Raw genomic sequence first — 20,587 nt, forward strand, 5'->3', positions numbered from 1 at the left:
TTATGAGTTCTTTTTTTCTTCTATTTTTTTCACCTCAAACATTTTTGTATTGATTATTTATTTCTTTTCACTTTTTTTAATTTTCGTTATCAGTCACTCATTCACCATTAATTCATCACTATTTTTAAAGGTTCGAAAACACAATTAAAATTATTTAAACAAACTAAACTACTTATGCATTAACTATTATTGAATGACAAGTTACACAAAGAGTGAAGGCCAAGAAAAAAGGAGAAGACAATTAAGGACTTATTAGCATAAAGAGAACAAGATCTATAAAAAAATATAAGTTATTTATCATTAAAAAGGACAAAAATAAATATTCAAACCTTAATCACTGCAAGGTCAATCCATATCTCACCTTAGAGAAAATTTCACTCAAAGTACATATTTGTAACCTTAAAATACCGAGTTCAAATTCTCTCGAATACTTTTATAAAATAGTTATTAATATCACTTTAATTAATAAAAATTTCACACAACCCCATTTTTTTAAAATAATTGTTAGATAATTACTTTCTTAGTTTTTTTTTAGAATTTGTGAAGAAAATGATAAAAACATCATTTCCAACATTTCTTGAGAAAATCTAAAAACTATGAAATAAGAATTTTAAAAGTAGATTGTTTGAACTTCTAAAAAATAAATACACAAGTTCCAAGATAATTTTTTTTTTTACCCCTGATACTTTAAAATGTATCCTTGAGGCATAAGTTAGTATTTGCTTATTTTATTTTGACAAAAACAATTGCCTATTTGTAAATAAATAACGACATATCAAGTGAAAATAAAAATTTATTTGTCAAAAACAAAACTGAAAATAAAAATACTTAAAGCCACCCTCCACCTTTCAATCTCGACCCAAGTGGATCTTGGTAGAATAACAGTATTCGATTATCCGTGATCACTCAGAGTGCTGCTTCAAATAAATTTATCATTTACATTATGGCACATATAATAACAAAAATCCAAGAGTAGCACCCACAGCTGCAATGGATAGTAAAATAAGATATGCCTATACATTGGCCTGTGCTTCAACTTATAAAGAAATAGCTGACTAAAACGCAATGTCGTTCTCAAAAAAAGAAATTCCACAACTGTCATTCCATTATAATGGGGCCTACAGACGAACGGAACATATTACTCAGGGCAAGCTGAACTTCTCCAGAGGTGTGTTCACTCCTCACTAGATCTACCAATAACTGAAAGAACCGTGGAATATACCGTCTGAATGAATCTTTTCCCAGACCAGCCAACCCTTGCAGTGCTGAGATGACTAGAGATGTCCTAGCAGCTATCTCTTCTTTCTTGGCTGAATTCAGAGGCAGTTGTCGACGTGGCACTGGCTGAGTATCAGACTTGTGAATTGCAGATGCAGAACCAGCACAAGTTAGATATATGTCCAGTACATTTTCACATACAGTTACTAATTCTTGTTCTAGATCTATCTCATCATGCACAAAATGATGACTGTCATGTAAGTTTTGTAGAAAGTTGAGGTGATTCTGGAAGGACTCATTTTCAAAATGAACCACAGGCGGGGCAGATAATTCCAAGATCGAGCAAGCAATAGATGAATATAATTCAATAAGGACTTTGATGTTGAGCAGTGATAAGGATTGCTGGTGTTTTCTGTACAGATCAGTTGTAACCTGTGATAAGAACGCGAAACGTTATTGTCAAGATGAACTCACTCAAATACAACTCAAAAAAAGATTGAATATTTTGCATTATGAACTTCATTTATGAGAAAGATAGGTGCACATGAATCAAGAGCAACCACCACAAGAATGGTGGCATCAATCTCCCTTTTTTACCCACGATAAAGTGTGCAACCAGCCATTACCAATGTGTGATCCAAGAAGATAAGGACGGAGATGTGTAGGGTAGGGGATGAGCTGAATGGTGGTGATGACAATAAAGGAGAGAGATAGCAACAATGGTCAAATGGAAAATTAGGGTTTGGTGGAGAGAATTTTTAATGCAAATAAGAATAAAAAAAGGTGAAACAAAGTATAGAAACTAAAATTAAGTCCATATCCTAAGGAAAGTAGCAAGCTGAGTTTGTGATCGATAAAAAAAAGACACTAAAAGATAAATAAGGACCAAAAAGGAGAACAAAATAATTAAATTGGTGGGGAAACATAGAGAATCAATTGTAGGAAATTTGGCGGTCGTGTTTAAAATGTTAAAAATCTTGTCATGCTTTTATCTTTTATGTTTAGTACAGAAGGAGCAAGAAGTAAACCTGTATAATAAGTAGCTGCATGGCAATATGATTCTTTGTTCTTGACACAACATATGTGGCTGTTTGCAGATTGTCATCATCAAACTCATCATTTGTCAAATCATGATCAGAAGACTGTGAAATTTTAAGCACCTCAATATTACTCATGGTTCTCAAGACCTTTATGAATCCAGGCACTGATGATGTAGCTGCATCTTTCAAACACAGAAAAATCTCTTTCCATTCTTCTTCTGAAAGCCTATTACCAAGGTCACCTGTGAGACGCACTAATCCAGCAACTCCAGTACTAGCTGGACCCTGAACAGGACTTCTAATGAAACCTGTCAGTACAGACACCACACCTGGTAGCTGAGACCTCACCATATCAAAGAAGATGACAAATAAATCTATTAAACATTCTGCTGCTACCGAAGAAGTCTCAGAATCCCATGTGCTTCCTTCAGTATGCACAAATACTGAAGAAGATGAACAATGACTGTCTAGGATACTCATGTCTCGCTTTCCAGATACTGAGTTATATACAGGGAAAATAACAGAACAGAAAATGCTATTCCAAAATGTGCGTGAGAATAGATGCCCATGATCCTTCAAAATATTAAAAAGAACCTCCAATGAACTCTTTCTGATAGCTGATCTTGGATCAGAAGTTAATTTTGACAGCCCTGCAAAAAAATATTAACTTTAAAACAGAAAGCAGAGACAAGGTTTACAAAAAACGGCCTTAAATATCCTAATGCAGAAGGTTATCCAATGCTTGCACAAAGTTCGTGAAATCACTTCATTCTGACATTGTCAAAATATGTTTCTGTTTAATATCCCTTTAGTATAGAGATTCAGTTGAATAGGAGTACTAGTAGGGATTTAGTTATATATGAGTATTGATAGGATTTAGTTGTTTAGTAATCTAGTATATATATATACCTGATGTATTGCCAACATAATTCAATTCAATAAATATGATTTTACTCTAATTCTTGATATGGCATCAGAGCTCTCGATCTTTGAGAGCTTTGCTTCCGCATAAACCCTAGCCGCCTTTATGGCGGTAAACTTAGCCACCTTCATTGTGGCCCTTGCTCCTCATAAATTTGCCGCCTTCATTGCGGTTTTTTTTTTTTTTTTTTTTTTTTTTTGTGAAACCTTAGCCACCTTCATTGTGGCCCTTTTTGTCGCCTTCATTGCGGTTTTTATTTTCCTAAAACCTTAGCCACTTTCATTGTGGCCCTTTTTGCTGCCTTCATTGCAGCAACTTGAGATTTCTTTTTGGCCTAATTTGCACTCCATATAACTCCTCCCATGACAACCTTGCAGATCTTCTAACTAAAGGGCTAAACAGTAGCAACTTTAAAAGAATTGTATCCAAGTTGGGAATAGAGAACATCTATTCACCAGCTTGAGGGGGAGTGTCAAAATCTGTTTCTGTTTAATATCCCTCAAGTATAGGAATTCAGTTGAATATGAGTACTAGTAGGGATTTAGTTATATATGAGTACTAATAGAGATTTAGTTATATATGAGTATTAATAGGATTTAGTTGTTTAGTAATCTAGTATCTATATATACATGATGTATTGCCAACATAATTCAATTCAATAATATGATTTTACTCTAATTCTTGAGAGACATTAACTAGGAACTACGGATACACTCATATTTATCTTCTTTAATAAGGCAAATTCATTGACCAACTGCAGAAATCATCACTCGATTTTAACACAAAAACTAAATGTAAAGCTTACAGATACATTAGGTAATGGACAGAATCAATATCGTGGCACTCAGATTTAAGCAATCATTCAATGAAACAGAATACACAATTTATTGGGGCAAGAATATGCTTTACAGTCCACCATGTGTAGTGGTGTGGCAAATGTACAAAATATCTTACCATATAGCAATTAATAGCATCTGAAGGCATCTTACCTGATAGCAAAGGAATCCAAAAGGACATGTGATCGTCGTTATCAGTAAGATCTTGTACATCCGAAACACCATTTGCTACTACAATTGATGAGCCATCGGCATTTCTCTTCTTATTGCAAACAAGTCCTCCATCAGCAAGTCTGACTGCACAGAAACGAAGAAATGCAATTGCATTGAGGCTAACATCACTATTGAATCGGCTATTTGTAAATGTCAAAAGGCATCCAACACAGTCAGTGAAGGTCGTTGTTTCCGTCTCAGTAATATAAGGGAAAAATTCACGCACTATTTTCTCCATGGTCTCAAATGCCAACAATACTATATTCTTCCGCTCGTCAGCCGCAGCAGCTGTAAAAACCTGAGAGCCAAGAACATTGCATGATAAGTCCAGATATTTTGACGCTTTAAATTATCAAATCCTAACAATAAGACATGCATATGCTCACGGTTTTGGTTTTCTGTAGAGGACGGAATGGGGCACATTTATGAAGCCCATATCTGAACATCATTAATAGGTGAACTTACTACATGTCATTATATCAACAATTTGCTGGGATATTAACTTTTGTATTGTCATAGATCATTGAAAACCATTAAAAGTTTTACTGGATAAGCGCCCTTGATGTCTTTTTTCTTTTTTATTGTATTCATTTCCTTTTTAACAAGTTTAAAGAGTACAGCACTTGTATTAATAATTTTAGTGCTAAGACTATGAGAACGTGCTATCGCCTTTCTAAGTTACCAACAAGAGAGAGAGAGAGAGAGAGAGAGATCTTCCAATATTTATAGACAAGTATTTTTCATTTTGTTGGACAGAATCTCAGTGTAAGAATTAGCATTTACAGTCATTTGTGGTAAATATTGTAAGTTGATTGTATTCTCCTAATTGCATCCTTATAGTTTAGCTACTATGGGTTAGGATTTATTTCCTCAGCCTTTCTTTTTTTGTCCTTCCTATAAATGGTTAAGGTAACTTCAACATGTATTACAAATTTTAGATTCTAAGAAATGCAATAAGGAGGATTTCTTCCTAAAACCTTTTTGTTCAAACATGTACCTTCAATATATGCCCATATTGAGAAAAAATGCATGCATAATCAAATCTAAAGAATAATAAACAAGCACAAGTTTTTCGTCTCAATTTGTTTTGCTTTTGTCACAAAACAGATATGGTTGAGCATTACTTGACAATTTAAAACTTGGATTTCCTACCAAATAATTTAAAACCATGACCAAAGCCAACGCCAACATACCATAAAAACACTTTTCCAGCCAGATTTCACATTGCTGACACGGCTAAGGACCATCTGTGAAATACAACGAACTATTAATTCTCTAATTTCTGTAGAGTTGCTCTTCTGCATAACAATCACAAATGGTCTCAGAAATTCATTCTGGAAGTTATAATTAGCCAGCTCCTCACGCTCCAAAAATTTCATCGCAAGTTGTCGCAGTGAATCCATGGCAAAGATCGCAACTGACAGGTTTTCTGACAAGCCAACTGACACAAAGAAATCGGATAGAACATTCCATATGCGAGACCACACTAATCTGATGCGGTTCATATTATAATGCCTGCAAATTAACCATGTTCTATTCATGATTTCTTAAACAAATTGAATTACTATTAAGAATTTTAATCACCTGTGTGCAAGAGAAGAGAACCCAAAAAATACCAATTACAAGCTAAAGATAATTACTTTTGAGTAAATTACAAACCCTTTCTTTAGGTCCAATAAAATCAACAAAAGACAACCTTTTCAGGAAAATGACATTTTATTTATTCTAAAATAACAGATTTAACAATGAACATAAGTAAGTATTGTTGGAGATATGAAGTGATTCTTGAGTTTCCACCTAACAGTTGGTCCTTAATATGATATTAGAGATTCAAGGTGAGGATTGTCTTAGTTTTATAAGCTCTGTTTAAGTCATATCTCTAGCCGATGTAGGACGTAAGTTATTCCCAATACATTCCCGGGCGAGCAGGGCTATTGGTCCCGGGGTGTGAATAATTCAGTGGCCCAGTATCGAATCTGGGATAAAATCTGAAACCATCTTAGATTTTAGGCCTAAATCTAACCTAGAAAACCATCTTATAAGGTGAGAATTGCCTAAACTTAAGAAACTAGATTTGGACCATTTCTCTAGTCAATATCGGATTTTGTGAATATCGGATTTTGACCTTGTCCTAATACATGACCAGTTATCTCTGATGTTTAAACAAACTCTTACCATATGCCAATATCAACAGCATAATACATATGAGGATGTGAAAATCCAGTCAGGCATCATATATTCATATCCTGCAACGGTTCATATTCCTTATACTGAAACCCCCAAGAAAATGTACAAATAAGAAATATAAAAAAGTTCCCTGGTCGGGAATAATTACATGGTTTGTATTATACCTAGCAAACTCCATCTCATGTCAAGAAAAGTATTACTTAAGAGGACTTAATGTTGCGAAAAAGAACACAGCCTATCTTATGTAAGGGGAAAGAAACTTACGCGATTTCTACTATTTTAGTGAGCCCAAATACACGAGGGTCTGTTGGAGACTGTAACTCTGAGATGGAAACTTTGCAAAGAGCTTTCACAAATGCTACTATTGCTTCACCATTCAACCGTTGACTATGAGCAAATACATGGTTCAATTCAAAGTTCCCAATTTGATCCAGCAGATTCAAATTAGAAATGAAACTATTTATCTGCTCCGGTGTTACCAATGCAGAAGGGTTGACCCCAACACTAGTACTGTCATATGAACTTCCCCGAACTACGGCCACCATGGCTGGATTCTGGAGAGTTCCTTTCTTAAAAGAAGAGAAACCTAATGTTTTTGGTGTTTTCTCCTCTGTTTCAAAATTAGATGAAGTGAAGAAGGTTGCATCACTTGGGGCGCCCTCACCTAACAGTTGCAAATGCTCAATTCGAGAGAGGCACGTTAATATGTGTTCCCAGGCTTCTTGCAGATGATCACCGTCTTCAATGGCAATTGATATTATTGCCTGTAGAAAACAATATATAAGCAAGATATATGCATCACATAAAATGAGACACATGCAAGATAAACGGTAAAGACGATGTAATAGTCACACTATATTTTCAAAAAGGATTCAAAATAGAAGCAACCCATTCATTACTGCTTTCTTGATAAAAGTGCAATATTGTTAGACTGACATTAATACATGATTTGAAATAACCAATTGGAATGACAGCAATGTTTGCATTATTATAATGTTTGTAGGCACACCAAATCAAAAGCTCAAGATATCATTAAAATAACCTAAGTGACAGCTTTGTTGTCATTATTGTTACTTCAATGTATTTCGAGTTTTTGGTTGGTTGTGCCTATAGGCCTTGTACTCATGCAAAAAAAAAATGCTAGTATACATGTAAGAGGAGAATGATTTGCTTCAAGATGTTTCAGCAACAACCAAACTAAGATTCACCTTGACAGCATCAACATTTTTCTGTTTCATATCTCCAGCACAATGCAGATAAGTGAATTTGGCAACAGATGTAACAAAAGCATCCCTTTGAGTTTGCATGCCCATCACTGCTGTAACATGCACAGCATGTCGAAATCCCTGTAAGGATTGAGAAGTAGCTACCCTGTCATCACTCTGGTCAAGCGTTACGCTAAATGCAGCCAGCATAGGCCCCCAACATACTTCGACCATAAACCTCAGTATAGCCACGTCTGTGACAACATGATAAGCAGATCTGCAACAATATGTAAATAGAATGGCTAATTACGGAAGTAAATTGTCAATTACTAGACATGAGTCACTTATTCATAAATAAACCAGTAGATAGCTAAGAAGAAAATAAAATGTACAAATGGATAGGATGTAAGTTGCAGAGAGCTAATACACAATCATACGCAGCAACATCATAATGGTTTCTCCCACTAGGAGGAGTCGGATTTATGGATTAAATTACATCATTATTTGGTATCGTTAATTATGTCTATAGACAATATTTAAATAACAACCTTATCTTATAGCATAGAGCTTTTTTTGGTATTAGCATTTTACCATCCGACATTTTGTCACACATAACATAATTGTGCGATAAAATTTTTCGTTAACCTGGTGTGGTATTTTTCTATCACCAATAAACACCTCATCATTTCATCAAACCTATAGTTTACAATTACATTGCTATTTCCATATTGTTTTATATGATGGAACAAAGATACTTAAACTGTAATTAGAAAATATCTATTTCCTCTCTAGTGTTGAGAATGTCAAAATGCAACAAGTCCCCTGTAAAATCCCTTGCTCTTCACTAAATAGCTTCAAAAGGTAGTATGTCATTCACCTTTCCTTCACATTTTGTTCCATGACTAGTAGCTTGTTTTGATGTCTCCAAACTTTCACATCCATCATAAAAAATGAAGTTGCACAGTAATCAATTATTGGTTGAGATTGAGTTTTCAAAATCAATTTTGCGGCAAATAGAATTGATTTTGAGAGAAGTGGAAATTTGAGTAAAACAAAATTTACACATTTAAACTTTAGAAGTGCAAGCAAAATCAATTATTCTAGAATCGCTTTATAAATCAATTTTTTATAACCTTGATTCTTTCAAAATAATTTGTTTTACAATAAATTTTTCCGGAATCTAAAACAAATGTACCCTAAGACTTTACCCTCTTCATCCTTAATGCATGAAACTTGGTTCAAGTCTCTTGTATTTCTTTCTCTACTTTAATAAGCTTTTAGATACTACTTTCCCCCACTTTGATGTCTGAGGATTGGTATAACCCTCCAAATGCTCTAGCTCTTGGTTCACTCTCCACACTCTTGATATCATTATTAGGCATCTTTTTTTTTCCCCCAATTTTCAATATTTTTACACATGGATCACCTTTCTACCACCAATATTCTTTACTCTCTGGTCCAAAGCCTCTTGTTTAAGTGAGTTGTACCTTTGTAATCCTTTTAACCATCTCATTTCACATATCGTTATAACTTCCTTATGCCTCCCAAAACCCTCATGCACTCTCTCCAACTGATTTGAAAGCATGTCACCAACTTTAGTATGTGATAAGATGCTTATCCCATTTCCTTATGGAAGTGTTAGATATCAAAAGATAAAAAGTTATAGCAAAATCAAGAAATGTTTTATCCTCTACACTTACTTCCCAAGATCACATCTCCGTGCAAACCCTCGACATCCTGTAAATGCTCTCCCCACATGGCCACAAGACCGACCATTTAGGAGAAATTTTTCTCCTAATGGTATTTCCTAATCTAAACCTTATGGATCCTCCCCAAAAAATGTGTTTCATAAAAAATACATCTGGTGATAGATTCAAGGTAGCATAGCATAGCAAAGTGAAAATCTATATAAATCAAACAAACAACACACATTCTAAATGAAAAAGGGTTTATCAGGTATAGTCTAGCAATGGAGAAAACTTCCACAAAAACAATCCAAACATTGAGTATAAACTGTGTAACATCTTAGCTTACTCTGATTTTCGTGAATTTGATTTAAACTGCTCCTGAATGTGCCGAATGAGAAGCCCATTTGCACCCACTGCTTTTTCCTCGTTTTGCTTCCAGTTCACAAGATTGAGTATACCATCTAATCCCAGCAATCTATTAAAACTATTTGCTTGTTTACTCTGAGGTGCAGAAGAATCGGCGTTCATCTTAATTTCGTTTCTAACAATTTTTTCATAAAGGACCCCAAGATATTCCTCCGGTAAATCTTTTCCATCATCTATTCCTCGGTTGTTTCGGATAAAATCAGCCTTTGTCATCTGAAAAGCCATCAACACGGAATGTGCACCACATAATCCAGGTCAAACTCATATTCAACACCTTAGAATCACAAAACAATGCCATATATCCTGAATTTGCTATGTCAATCATGTAAAAGAATTACAATCATATTTTGTCAAAATCAATTACATAAGTATATTAAACATGATAACTCATCATGTTCACTGAGATTCCTCAACACAAATGCTGTAATTTATCATTATTACCACCCACCTAAATAAGAAGATAAAAGAAATAGAAAGATGAAATGATTGGTATTTCAACGTTGTATTCAAAATAAACATGTATAAATTGCATTGCTTTGTTGGATAATTCTATGTGGTACAATATATATTGATTAATTTTCATCAGTGAAATAATTTGGAAAAGAATACTCAGAATTCAAATACGCCTAATAGAAAGAATACCCAGAGTGAGCACATGTCACAAAGCAGATACTCAAACTGTTGAGCCTAAGACATAATACTGAAGATTCAGTTAGGACAAACCTTATCTTTCACCATATTATTATGAGCGTCTGTATTAAGCATTATTACAGAGTATGCAAGAACGTAGGCTGTGTCTGCACTGCTGAAAGAACTAGGATTGCATTTACAAAAGCGCTCAGCAAACTTCTCCATAATGCGATCAATTTTCTGTGCCTCACCAGGCAACCTAAAGCCCTGAAGAAAAAATCGTATAGCTTCACCAAAGTCCATCCCTTTGAAGTGGAAGGAATCTACGTAAGCATGCATAACTTTAAGAGAAAACTCCTCTCTTTCGCCCAAATATTCACCAATCTTGGTCTCGTCAAGACCACCAGTATTCTTCAGGAACAAGGCCACTTCTTCTGGAGAACTACCAATTTTTTTGTTGCTTAGCAAGAATTCAATACCCTTGGAAGGTTTTCTATTAAAAAGTGATATACCTTTCTGCATTCAACCCAGAAAAAACATCAGCACAGAATATGGAAATTGGAAGCTTAGGAAGATGAAATTATACATATATTGAATCCATTGTTGAAGCATGATGAAAGATAAAAAAGAAATAATTTCAGACACGATACAGGTTTGTTTTCATGTAAAATCAAGCAGTCGTTTCTCAATGCTATGCAAGTAAAAGATGATATTTAGCAATATAACAATTTCTCATCCACAAAACCAAAAAAATATCAACCTGAAGCTCAACTTTATATGCCCGGCGCTGCTCTAACGTGGCAGCATCTGAGAATTCAGAATTTGCATCAGGATGTAACTCAAGATCAGAAGCAATTCCTTCTTCTCCATTTAGTGTTAACTGGCTCTCTCCTACGCTGGTGCTTTCGGGGCTCTTAATAAGATACAGATCTCCTGGCCTTATCTGCTGATCCATCCATGCTCCCATTGACTTGATGATGCTGACCAAGCACTTCACAGATTCATGTCGGAAAGTAATATCTTGTGCTGGAGACAAAGATGTGGTTGACCCCGTAGGTGGTCCCAAAGCAGTTTTCAGAAGGCCGTTGACAATCCTGCAAATATCTATGGAATTATAAGTGTTTAAATACTAAAACAAGATGCAGAAATCAAACATAGATAATGTATAAAAGCAAACTGTGGACTTAAATACACTTTCATTATTGGAAAAAGACTGTTCCAAGTCTACCATATAAACAAACTACTCGGTAAATAAGCAGGGAAAATGGTTTGACACTAAAACCAATGCTATCGTTTCCATCCATGCCACTGTCCTCCAAATAACTAAAAAAAGGTATCCGAACAATTTATAATCTTCCTAACTCACAAAGAAAGTGTTCTGTTAGAATATCAAATAATATCTTGATATTATCTGAATATCTTGGTTTCTCGTTTAGGATTAGTTTTCAACCTTATCTTATGGATATAATATTTGTAATTATCTTATTGCTTGTAAGCCTATATAAAGACTTATCTTATTGCTTTTAAGCCTATATAAAGACTATTTGTCAAATATCGCTGTGGCAGATTTTTCACAGCCGCCATGACAAATTTGTGAAAGATGGTAGCGGCATGTGTTTCATGGCAGATATGGCGGATTTTTGGCTTTCCACCATGGTTTGCATGGATAACACTGATAAAGAGTATTTGTTGTGTAGTTTAAACACACGGTTTCACCATATGTCTCTTTGTTTTCCTCAAAAGTTTCAGAATATGATAATAGTTTCTCTTTTCCAGCATGGTCGTCACCTTTTCCGAGTACTATCACTTCCAGCCACCATTGCAGCTGTCTACTACTACCAGAAAAAAAAATGGCGAGTTTTTTGGCATAACCATTTATATTGCATGTTCAATCGATTGATCTACGCAACGCATAGATTTTTAGGCCAGAAGCTGCCCCACACTGGCTCAGGCGCCACCAACAGCCGTCGCGTTCAGCTGCCAACAATCGGGCGTTTGACGGCTTTCCAACGCGGTTTTTCAATCGCTTGGATAGGTTTTCCTTCCAGGATTTAGATCTGTCGTCAGTTTTCGATTTCAGGCCCCCGGCCCATAGGTTCTAGTTCAAACAATTATTGTTTTTCAGTTTTGGACGCATTTTCTCTCTCCATTGACCAATCATGGTATCATTTTGTTATAGTCGCACTACTTCAGTGTTTGTCATACAATTATTTTCTTGCTAATAGATCATATCATTGGCTTCTATTCCCACCAATGGTCATTTTGGTGATTACTTTCCCACATAAGAATCATATTAATGATGACTTCTTTTCTTGTTGATGGTCATTCTGACATGGCTTTTGCTGTTTATGACTCACATTGGCCTCAGTTTTTGTCCCAAATGCACTGACTTCGTCTTTGTCACAAAAGCAGTTCCATGTTGTTCATTGATCATCTGTCCAAGTCACTCTTACTGGTGTGCTTTCTACCTTGTCTCAATCTTGGTCTCTAATGGCAGGCTCTCTAGTCACTGGTCTCAACACACTATCAATAGTTTCGCCTTTCACCCAACCAATTTCAAGGTTGAGTCGTTGGCACCAATCACAGATGACATGTCCCACTTAAGCTGATTGTTTCAAGTGAAGGACATCATCTGGCCCACCATCATTGCAATTTCATTTGTATGCAGTTCATGAATATTTATTATGGCTCGAATACTAGTTGGTTTAGTTTGGTTTGATTTTCTCTTTTATAGATATACTTGTAACAAGTTTAAAGCTTAGTAAGTTTTAGCTTGAAGAGAAGTGTTAGAATATAAAATAATATCTTGATACTATCTTAGATATCTTGGTTAATCTTTTAGAGGATTAGTTTTCAATCTTATCATATCATATCTTATAAATAAAGATAGAATATTTGTAATTATCTTATTGCTTTTAAAGCCTATATAGAGTCTCCATTGTGTAGTTTAAACTCATAGTTTTACTATATGCCTTTCTATTTTCTTGTCGTTCAACACATTCCAACAAACCAAATCATACCCAACCACAGTACCACACTCAAACAATCCCCCCCTCCCCAACGCCCCTGAACCCAAAAACTACAAATACCTTACTTCTATATGATTCCCCAGGATACTCCTTGAACTTAATTAGCAGTCCAGTTCTTCTATGATAGTTAATTTCAGTTAGTTAAGTGCTTGTTAGAGAATGTTATTATTTACTCTCTTTCTGGCTGTTATTATATTGGTCTTCTGCTGCATGCATTCATTCACGTGGTCCTCTACATTGTTTCTGTTTCATTTACGTAGATCTAGTATATAACAGTTTATTGTAAATTCTAAATATTCTGTTAGCTCAGATTCTAGTAGCTCCTGTTGGCTAAAATCTGTAAGAACCAGTTACTAACTAACTGACAGTGAGATTCAGTTACTTCTACTACTGAACCTCGAAAACTACAAAGGCTTGAACTTAGAGTATCAGTTTTCAATTGATTCAATAAAATTTCAGATTCTTCCTCTGCACTTGTTCAAATCTCTACGTTTTCTTTCATTTTCCCACACATTTTCTTACGTTGTTTTGTTTTCTTTCACTTTCTTGGAAATCACAATTGATTCAATAAAGCATCTTTTTTCCACCAAGGAATTTACATTAATGGGGCTATTTATCGACTATTATGTTCAGGAATCAAGTTTAGTTATCATCTCAGCTTTGTGAAGTATTAGTCCTTGTCTGTTTTCCAAAAGTGATCACTGTCAAGAGATAACAACAGCAAAATATTACAAAAGCATGATACCTTTCAAATATGTTCGAAGCATCCACATCACAATCATAATTGACAAAAATGTCAATAATAATCTGAGGATCTTGAGATAATTTGTCCAATAAGTTAAGGACAGTCATTTTCTGCAGAAAACTGGGCTGAAGAACATTCTCAAGAACACGGAGGATAAGCATGGGGAAAAACATGCCAATTTCTTTTTTCAAGCCTGATCTAAATTTCGATAACAAGTTCATGAAAATGGAACACTGAAGTTGAAAAATGGCCATTGCTGAAAGGGCACTGTTCTTTAATAATGACAAGCATAGATACTGCTTGATGCCATTGAGAAACCTGCACCATGTAAAAGAAAATATAGATGTCATTATTATCAATTATATAGAAAAAGAAAGATATTGGGGATTGTGTGTGAATTTCATTATACACCTTAAGTGTTATTTATCTTAGTACGAAATAAATATATTCTATAACTAGGGTAGGATAAAATAGGAACAGAAAATTCAAGATGCAACCAATAACGAAAGATACAAAAATGTGCAAGGCTGCATTGTCTCTCTTTATATAACAAATTGCAACTCCCTTAAAGTATATACATGTGCTGATCCCATAACAAGTTTACAAACAAAGCGATTTTCAAAGATATATGAGCACTCCACTCCGACCAAACACACCAAAGGACTACATGTATGACATGTTCAACCAAATGTTAATGTCAATTTTTATTTTTTACCAAAAAAAAAAAACCAAATTCGCTCCAAAGTAAAAGACATACCCAAGCACTCTCCGGGAACCTCAAAAAGATTGTTCCAAGGAAAAGTAGTGGCTTTATAATTTAAGGGCTATGAATCTGCATTCTGCACCAAATCAATTGTCTTAATTAATCATGTTAACACGGAGATTTTGGACACATAGAATGGCCTTATGACTTTCAGATGGGTTTGTTGGGAAAGTTTACAGCAAAACATTCCACAATAATTCAAAGTTCAAACACAAGTGGTCGTAATTCAGCGGTATCTCTATCAACTCTCAACAAAAATGGAAGTGCAGATTAAAAAAAAAAATAGACATGAATAGAAGTTCCAGTTCATAATGTCTGAATCATGCATTCATGCATATTGATGGACGATGGAGTAATTACATTGAACGAATAGTTATTGCAAGTGAAGAGTAAGATGGCACTTGCCTTTCATTGACGCGCCATATTGAGCCACCGTTATCCATGACAACCTTAAGGAGCTCCAAGGACAATATTTTTCCTCTCAAAAGGATACGATCATCGGGGTGTTGTTGAGAGGAGAATTTCATAGACAATTTGCACAAATTTTTAAAAAGAAGAAAACCATCCTCCCTTATTTTACTACTACTAGTAGTAATTCCATCAGGTTCAGGATCGTCCAGTTGTGGTTTGGGTATTATTATTTCCATAGGCGATGGGATGAGAGGAAGACCCTGAGTGGCCTCCATGACCTCGTTGATAAAGTTTTGGCAAAAATGAATGGAATTGCCCTCGTTTAAATTCTTATCGGTGAACTCCAAGAGTTCACTAACAGAAACCCTTTTAACGAAGACATCCATGGAGTCCTCCTCGACTCTGGTGAAAACAATAGTCATGATCTGGGCAAGAACCGACTTAGCACAGATCTGATTAGTTCCGTTTACCCCACCGAGGTATACATTATAACAAGTTCTAACAATCTGAACCAGACAATCTCCCCGGATCAGAATGCATGGGGATCTTACAGATGAAAGCAGGACTCTGAGCACGCCTAACTCGATTGCCTCCTCGCCAAGGCCGCCCGACTTACAGATGGCGTCAATGATATTGAAGACGACACCACCGCCACCAACAGACTGTGAATTATTATTATCGATCTCGCCGCATACAAGGCCAAGAGATAGCAGTTTAAAAGTGCATTCAAGAGCAGGTTCAACAACCTTAGCGTAAGCAGAGTCAAGCGCGAGAAAAAGAGGTTGAAGGACATATTCGGCATCCGAGGAGGAGAGACCTAAAAGAGGGGATTTGGAATCGAACTCCGACTCCGACTCGGAGAGGGATTCGAGCTTGTCAAGGGTGGATTTGCAGGAGGAGACAAGGTGAGAGTGCTTACGCCAGGCTGCGTTCTTGATGATCTTGTCGAGTGACGGACCAAGGATTCTGCCACACCGTGAAGGACCTCCAAGGGATTGCGATGCGGACATTTTCTTTCTATTTTATGAATCAATCAAAATAATATTTGCAACTATAGATTAGATTGGATCGTATAATTTACTCACTCATCTGTCTGTTGTATCGTCACGATTCAAATCTAAACCTAAACGCGTCCATTCTCCTCTTCTATTCATCACCTCAATTCAATTAATGGAGACTTCGATTTCAATTTCAATTCATTTTAGAATTAGCTAGCGTGCATGGAGCACAATTAGTTAAAGCATTGCTCCGTCATTTGGCTCCTCGGCCTACGTTTCTGCGTAGGAAATGTCAAGCCATGTACCACACATGCCGTAAGTAAGGCTCCGTCTCGTTTCGGTTGGTTTTTGGGCATTCAATTTTTACCGACCCAATTCGTTTACACTTTATTTCCTTCCCAAGTTTAATAAGTTACCATAAATCATTTGGTAGTTTCTACTGTATTAACCTATTAAAAATGAAAGGTCAAAATTATAATTATCTTTTTTAAAATTTAACTATTTTATTTAAAATTAAAATTATATAAAAATTATTTTTTATAATTGATATTTTTTGACGTAGTAGAGGTCAATTGAGACACTAATGATGATAATAATATAATTACATTTTATCTATTTTAAAATTTTATGTTCAATTTTTACTTGTTAAGTTTCCAACTTTTGTTGCACAATTTTTCAGATTACTAAAATAATATAACTTTTTAATCACTACTATTGTTTTTGTGTTTTATCTTTATATTATTTTTTAATGTCATCGAATGTTCACAGGGAACCATGTTAGTTTTAAACATATTTTTAAATACAATGTGGAATCTATAATTTGTGGTAGATATCTGCAAGTTTATCAAAATTGTCGTTAACAACATAATCTGTCATCGTCCTTTCATTGTGCTATTTACAATTTTATATTTCAAAATTCACTCATATTTCTTTTGCGTTGATTTTACTATTCGGAAAAATATGGATATTAAGGATCAAATTATGCCTTAATTCAACTCAATAGTTTGGCTCTTCTCTTTCAAAAACTAAATTCAAATATGCTTCAATTCGTTTTTTTCTTTTTCAAAAACTAAATTCAAATAAGTTTCGATGACGGCACGTAAATAAAATTCAATGCGGGAGTTCCATTTCAGCAAAAGGTTTGAACAATTTGTATATAATATTAGCAATTTATTTCCCCCATTTTTCTCACATGTCTAAGTTTTATCTTGATCTATTTCACCTCCAAGATATTTAATAAGATTTGTATACTCGTTAAATAAGTTAGGTATTGCTAAACCAAGTAAACCTCTCGATGTTGCACAATTCTGTTTGAAGCACGTATTAATGCCATGAACCCTATACATGGTTGGGCACAAAAAATTACACTAAATGACAATTTGATAAACTACAAATAGAATTCAAATATTTCAAGAAATTTTTTGAACAGTGTTAAGTTAAATGCCCTTAAATGTGTAATAATTTAACTTAAAAGAGGGGATGGGAGTGTAATAGTTACATCTTTCAAGGAATAGAGGTTTTAATTAACTCTTTTATATAAAATTAGGTGATTTTCATCTCTCATAGTCTTATAATTCTCCTATTTCTTCTCTAAATAAATATAGACATGTTTAATTATAGACATATATATACTATTAATAATGAGAATAATTTTTATTATCAGTCAATCACGATCATCAAACCATTAAAAATATTTAATTTTTAAAGTCATACACATGAAAGAAAATATTATAAATTAAATCATTCAAATGAAAAGTAAAATTTGTAACAGTCCATTTTTTTAAAACAAAAACAAATTCAAATTCATAAATAAATAAAGGAATAAAATACCTTTGGATAAAATATTTAAGTCGTAACATAACGACAAAAGTCAACAAATACTTACAAGCAGCGGAAATAGATTTTGAAACAGAAATTCAAAGTATTTAAACATCAAAATACACCGGTGCTATGAGTCTATCAGACATAGCTCATACCCTTGGGTATTCTCGGCAGACACCTGTACAAAAGCACTGCCCCAAAATTTTAACTCCCCCACGTCACATCAAAAAGTAGTATATGGACCCATCAAAATAAAAGTCTAGCTGACAATATGAGATATAGGTAGAATCTTCCAAATTGAAATAAATACATCCACAAAAGAAAGACATATATCCCTTATACAACCATCTAATTTGATCGTGCTACAAAAAACTATACAACTTGGATGATCTCCACGCGCCCTGCAAGATCCTTCTGACACAACACCGGTCAAGTATGTCTAACTACGTGTCCATCTCTAGGGTACTATCCGGTAGGACGATCATGGTTCTCATCTGAGGGCAAAGTCAATATTACCACAATAGTTGTAAAGGTCACCAACCGAAATTAACAAATATCACTTAGCATTTAAATTTTAAATGCACAAAATAACCTTTCATCTTAGCATAATCCTTGAAAGGGTTTTCATATATCAAACATGCATAAACAAGTTGAAAAATGAAATTTTTAACAAAACTACATTGTCATATTCGAATACAACATCATTATATTCGAATACGTGCTATTTTGTAAGTCATTAGCCAAAATTAGCACAACTGTATTCGAGTACAACATCCTTGTATTCGAATACAGAAAAATCAGGACAACTGTATTCGACTACAACCTCATTGTATTCGAATACAATGTTGTTTCAGAAGTCAGTAGCAAAATCAAGACATCTGTATTCGACTACAACCTTCTTGTATTCGAATACAACTGCAAAAAAATGCAAAATTCAGTTTCGAAATGGTTTCGCAATCAATCAACACTTACAATCAATCCAAAACAATCACACTTACCAATTACGACACAATCACAACAACAACTGAGTATACACATACAATCATCACAGTATATCAAACATGACTCGCGTGCCAAACACCCTAATGCAATGCGTATATGCCAAAATGCATGAATTCCGGAATCCGAACCAAAACCCTCCTCGAATGGGCGTAAATCATAATTATACCGCATATCACAGGCCAGTACTAATTACCGAGGTGTCACCTATCATGGGTCAATACAATTTACTAAAAAGCGTAAATCGTAAACGTACCGCTTATCACAGACCAGTACTGTTTATCGAGGTGCCACCTATCACGGGTCAACCCGATTTACAAAAAAACGTAAATCATAAACGTACCGCCTATCACAGACCAGTCCTGTTTACCGAGGTGCCACCTATCACGGGTCAGCACGATTTACAAAAATGTGCAGTCTATGACGGACCTACATGACGCGAAAATCCCCACAATGATAAGATGAACCAACAAATCACATGACATCATCTCGTGGCCCATCACGGTCACCACTATCACCATGGCACCATCGCGATCACCATGTACTATGAAATGCATGAGCATACTCTGACTCTTTCCACAATAATCATTAAGTAAATGCAAATATTAAAAGATTCCCCATTTTTAATACTTATTTAACACTAATGATTTTCAAATTCAACACAGAGCATACTCAAATATATATTTTTCACCACCACACATCATATTTAATCCACAATTCACATTAAATTCGATCAATTCAAATTCCACAAAAACTACACCAATCTCAATCATCAATCAACCAAATATTTCCACACTTTCAAACATAAATCACGCCCAATTAATTTTCACAAACCACACCTCAAACACATCAAATTTAATTTCCTAAAAAACGTATATAAATGAATTAAATTCATTTTCTATAAAATCACACATTCATTTCACAAAATTCCAACTCCACAAATACACATATAGCATCCTATATGCAAGCTAAAAGTTTGGAAGGAGCCATTACCTTAACGGTAGCTTTAACAAGCGATTATGGTACCACAATCAATTCCGATAGAATCTCTGCTCGCTTCGTCGCTTCCAAAGTTTGTTCACTAGCTCCGTAGCGGGAAGATGAGCAACTTTCCTTTGTATCTCTTCGCGAAATAAAGCTTAGATCTAGAAGAAATGTGGAGGTTTGTGTTTGACGGTTTTGAAATCCCTAACACCGTTTTTCTTCATTTTCGAATCAAAGAAGAAGAATGAAGCTGAGAAATCTTTGCTTTCTCACCCACGAAGCTTTGGGTTTCTTTTCTTAAAGCAAAAGAAAGCAAAAAAAGATGAAGGGAGAAGGAAGAAAGATGGAGGAATTCGCGGGGCAGGGAGAGGAAGAAAGGTTATGCGTTTTTCTTTCTTTTGTTTTCTTTCTTTTCCTTTTCTTTTCCTTTTCCTTTTCCATTCTTTTCCTTTTTCCTTCCCAATACACACAC

General features: G+C 34.9%; 1 protein-coding gene across 4 annotated transcripts; it reads right to left on the bottom strand.

Annotated features, from left to right (window-relative positions):
• Positions 1 to 813: 813 nt before the first annotated feature.
• Positions 814 to 16,642, bottom strand: LOC101501557 (brefeldin A-inhibited guanine nucleotide-exchange protein 1). Of its 4 annotated transcripts, none has more exons than XM_004491595.4 (11): positions 15,308 to 16,642; positions 14,140 to 14,457; positions 11,126 to 11,459; positions 10,459 to 10,881; positions 9,656 to 9,948; positions 7,625 to 7,898; positions 6,681 to 7,180; positions 5,423 to 5,744; positions 4,170 to 4,527; positions 2,247 to 2,908; positions 814 to 1,650 (listed from the first exon to the last, which is right to left on the bottom strand). In XM_004491595.4, exons 1-11 carry the CDS (start codon positions 16,321 to 16,323, stop codon positions 1,099 to 1,101), a joined length of 5,052 nt encoding a protein of 1,683 aa, XP_004491652.1. In that variant the 5' UTR covers positions 16,324 to 16,642; the 3' UTR covers positions 814 to 1,098. The 4 variants fall into 4 exon arrangements, with proteins under 4 accessions (XP_004491652.1, XP_027187950.1, XP_027187949.1 ...); XM_027332149.2 differs by having other exon boundaries at positions 16,399 to 16,638; XM_027332148.2 differs by lacking the exon at positions 15,308 to 16,642 and adding an exon at positions 14,897 to 14,971.
• Between the last annotated feature and the right edge of the window lie 3,945 nt (positions 16,643 to 20,587).

This window comes from Cicer arietinum, chromosome 2 (assembly GCF_000331145.2).
Source record: "Cicer arietinum cultivar CDC Frontier isolate Library 1 chromosome 2, Cicar.CDCFrontier_v2.0, whole genome shotgun sequence".
Lineage (NCBI taxonomy): Eukaryota > Viridiplantae > Streptophyta > Magnoliopsida > Fabales > Fabaceae > Cicer > Cicer arietinum.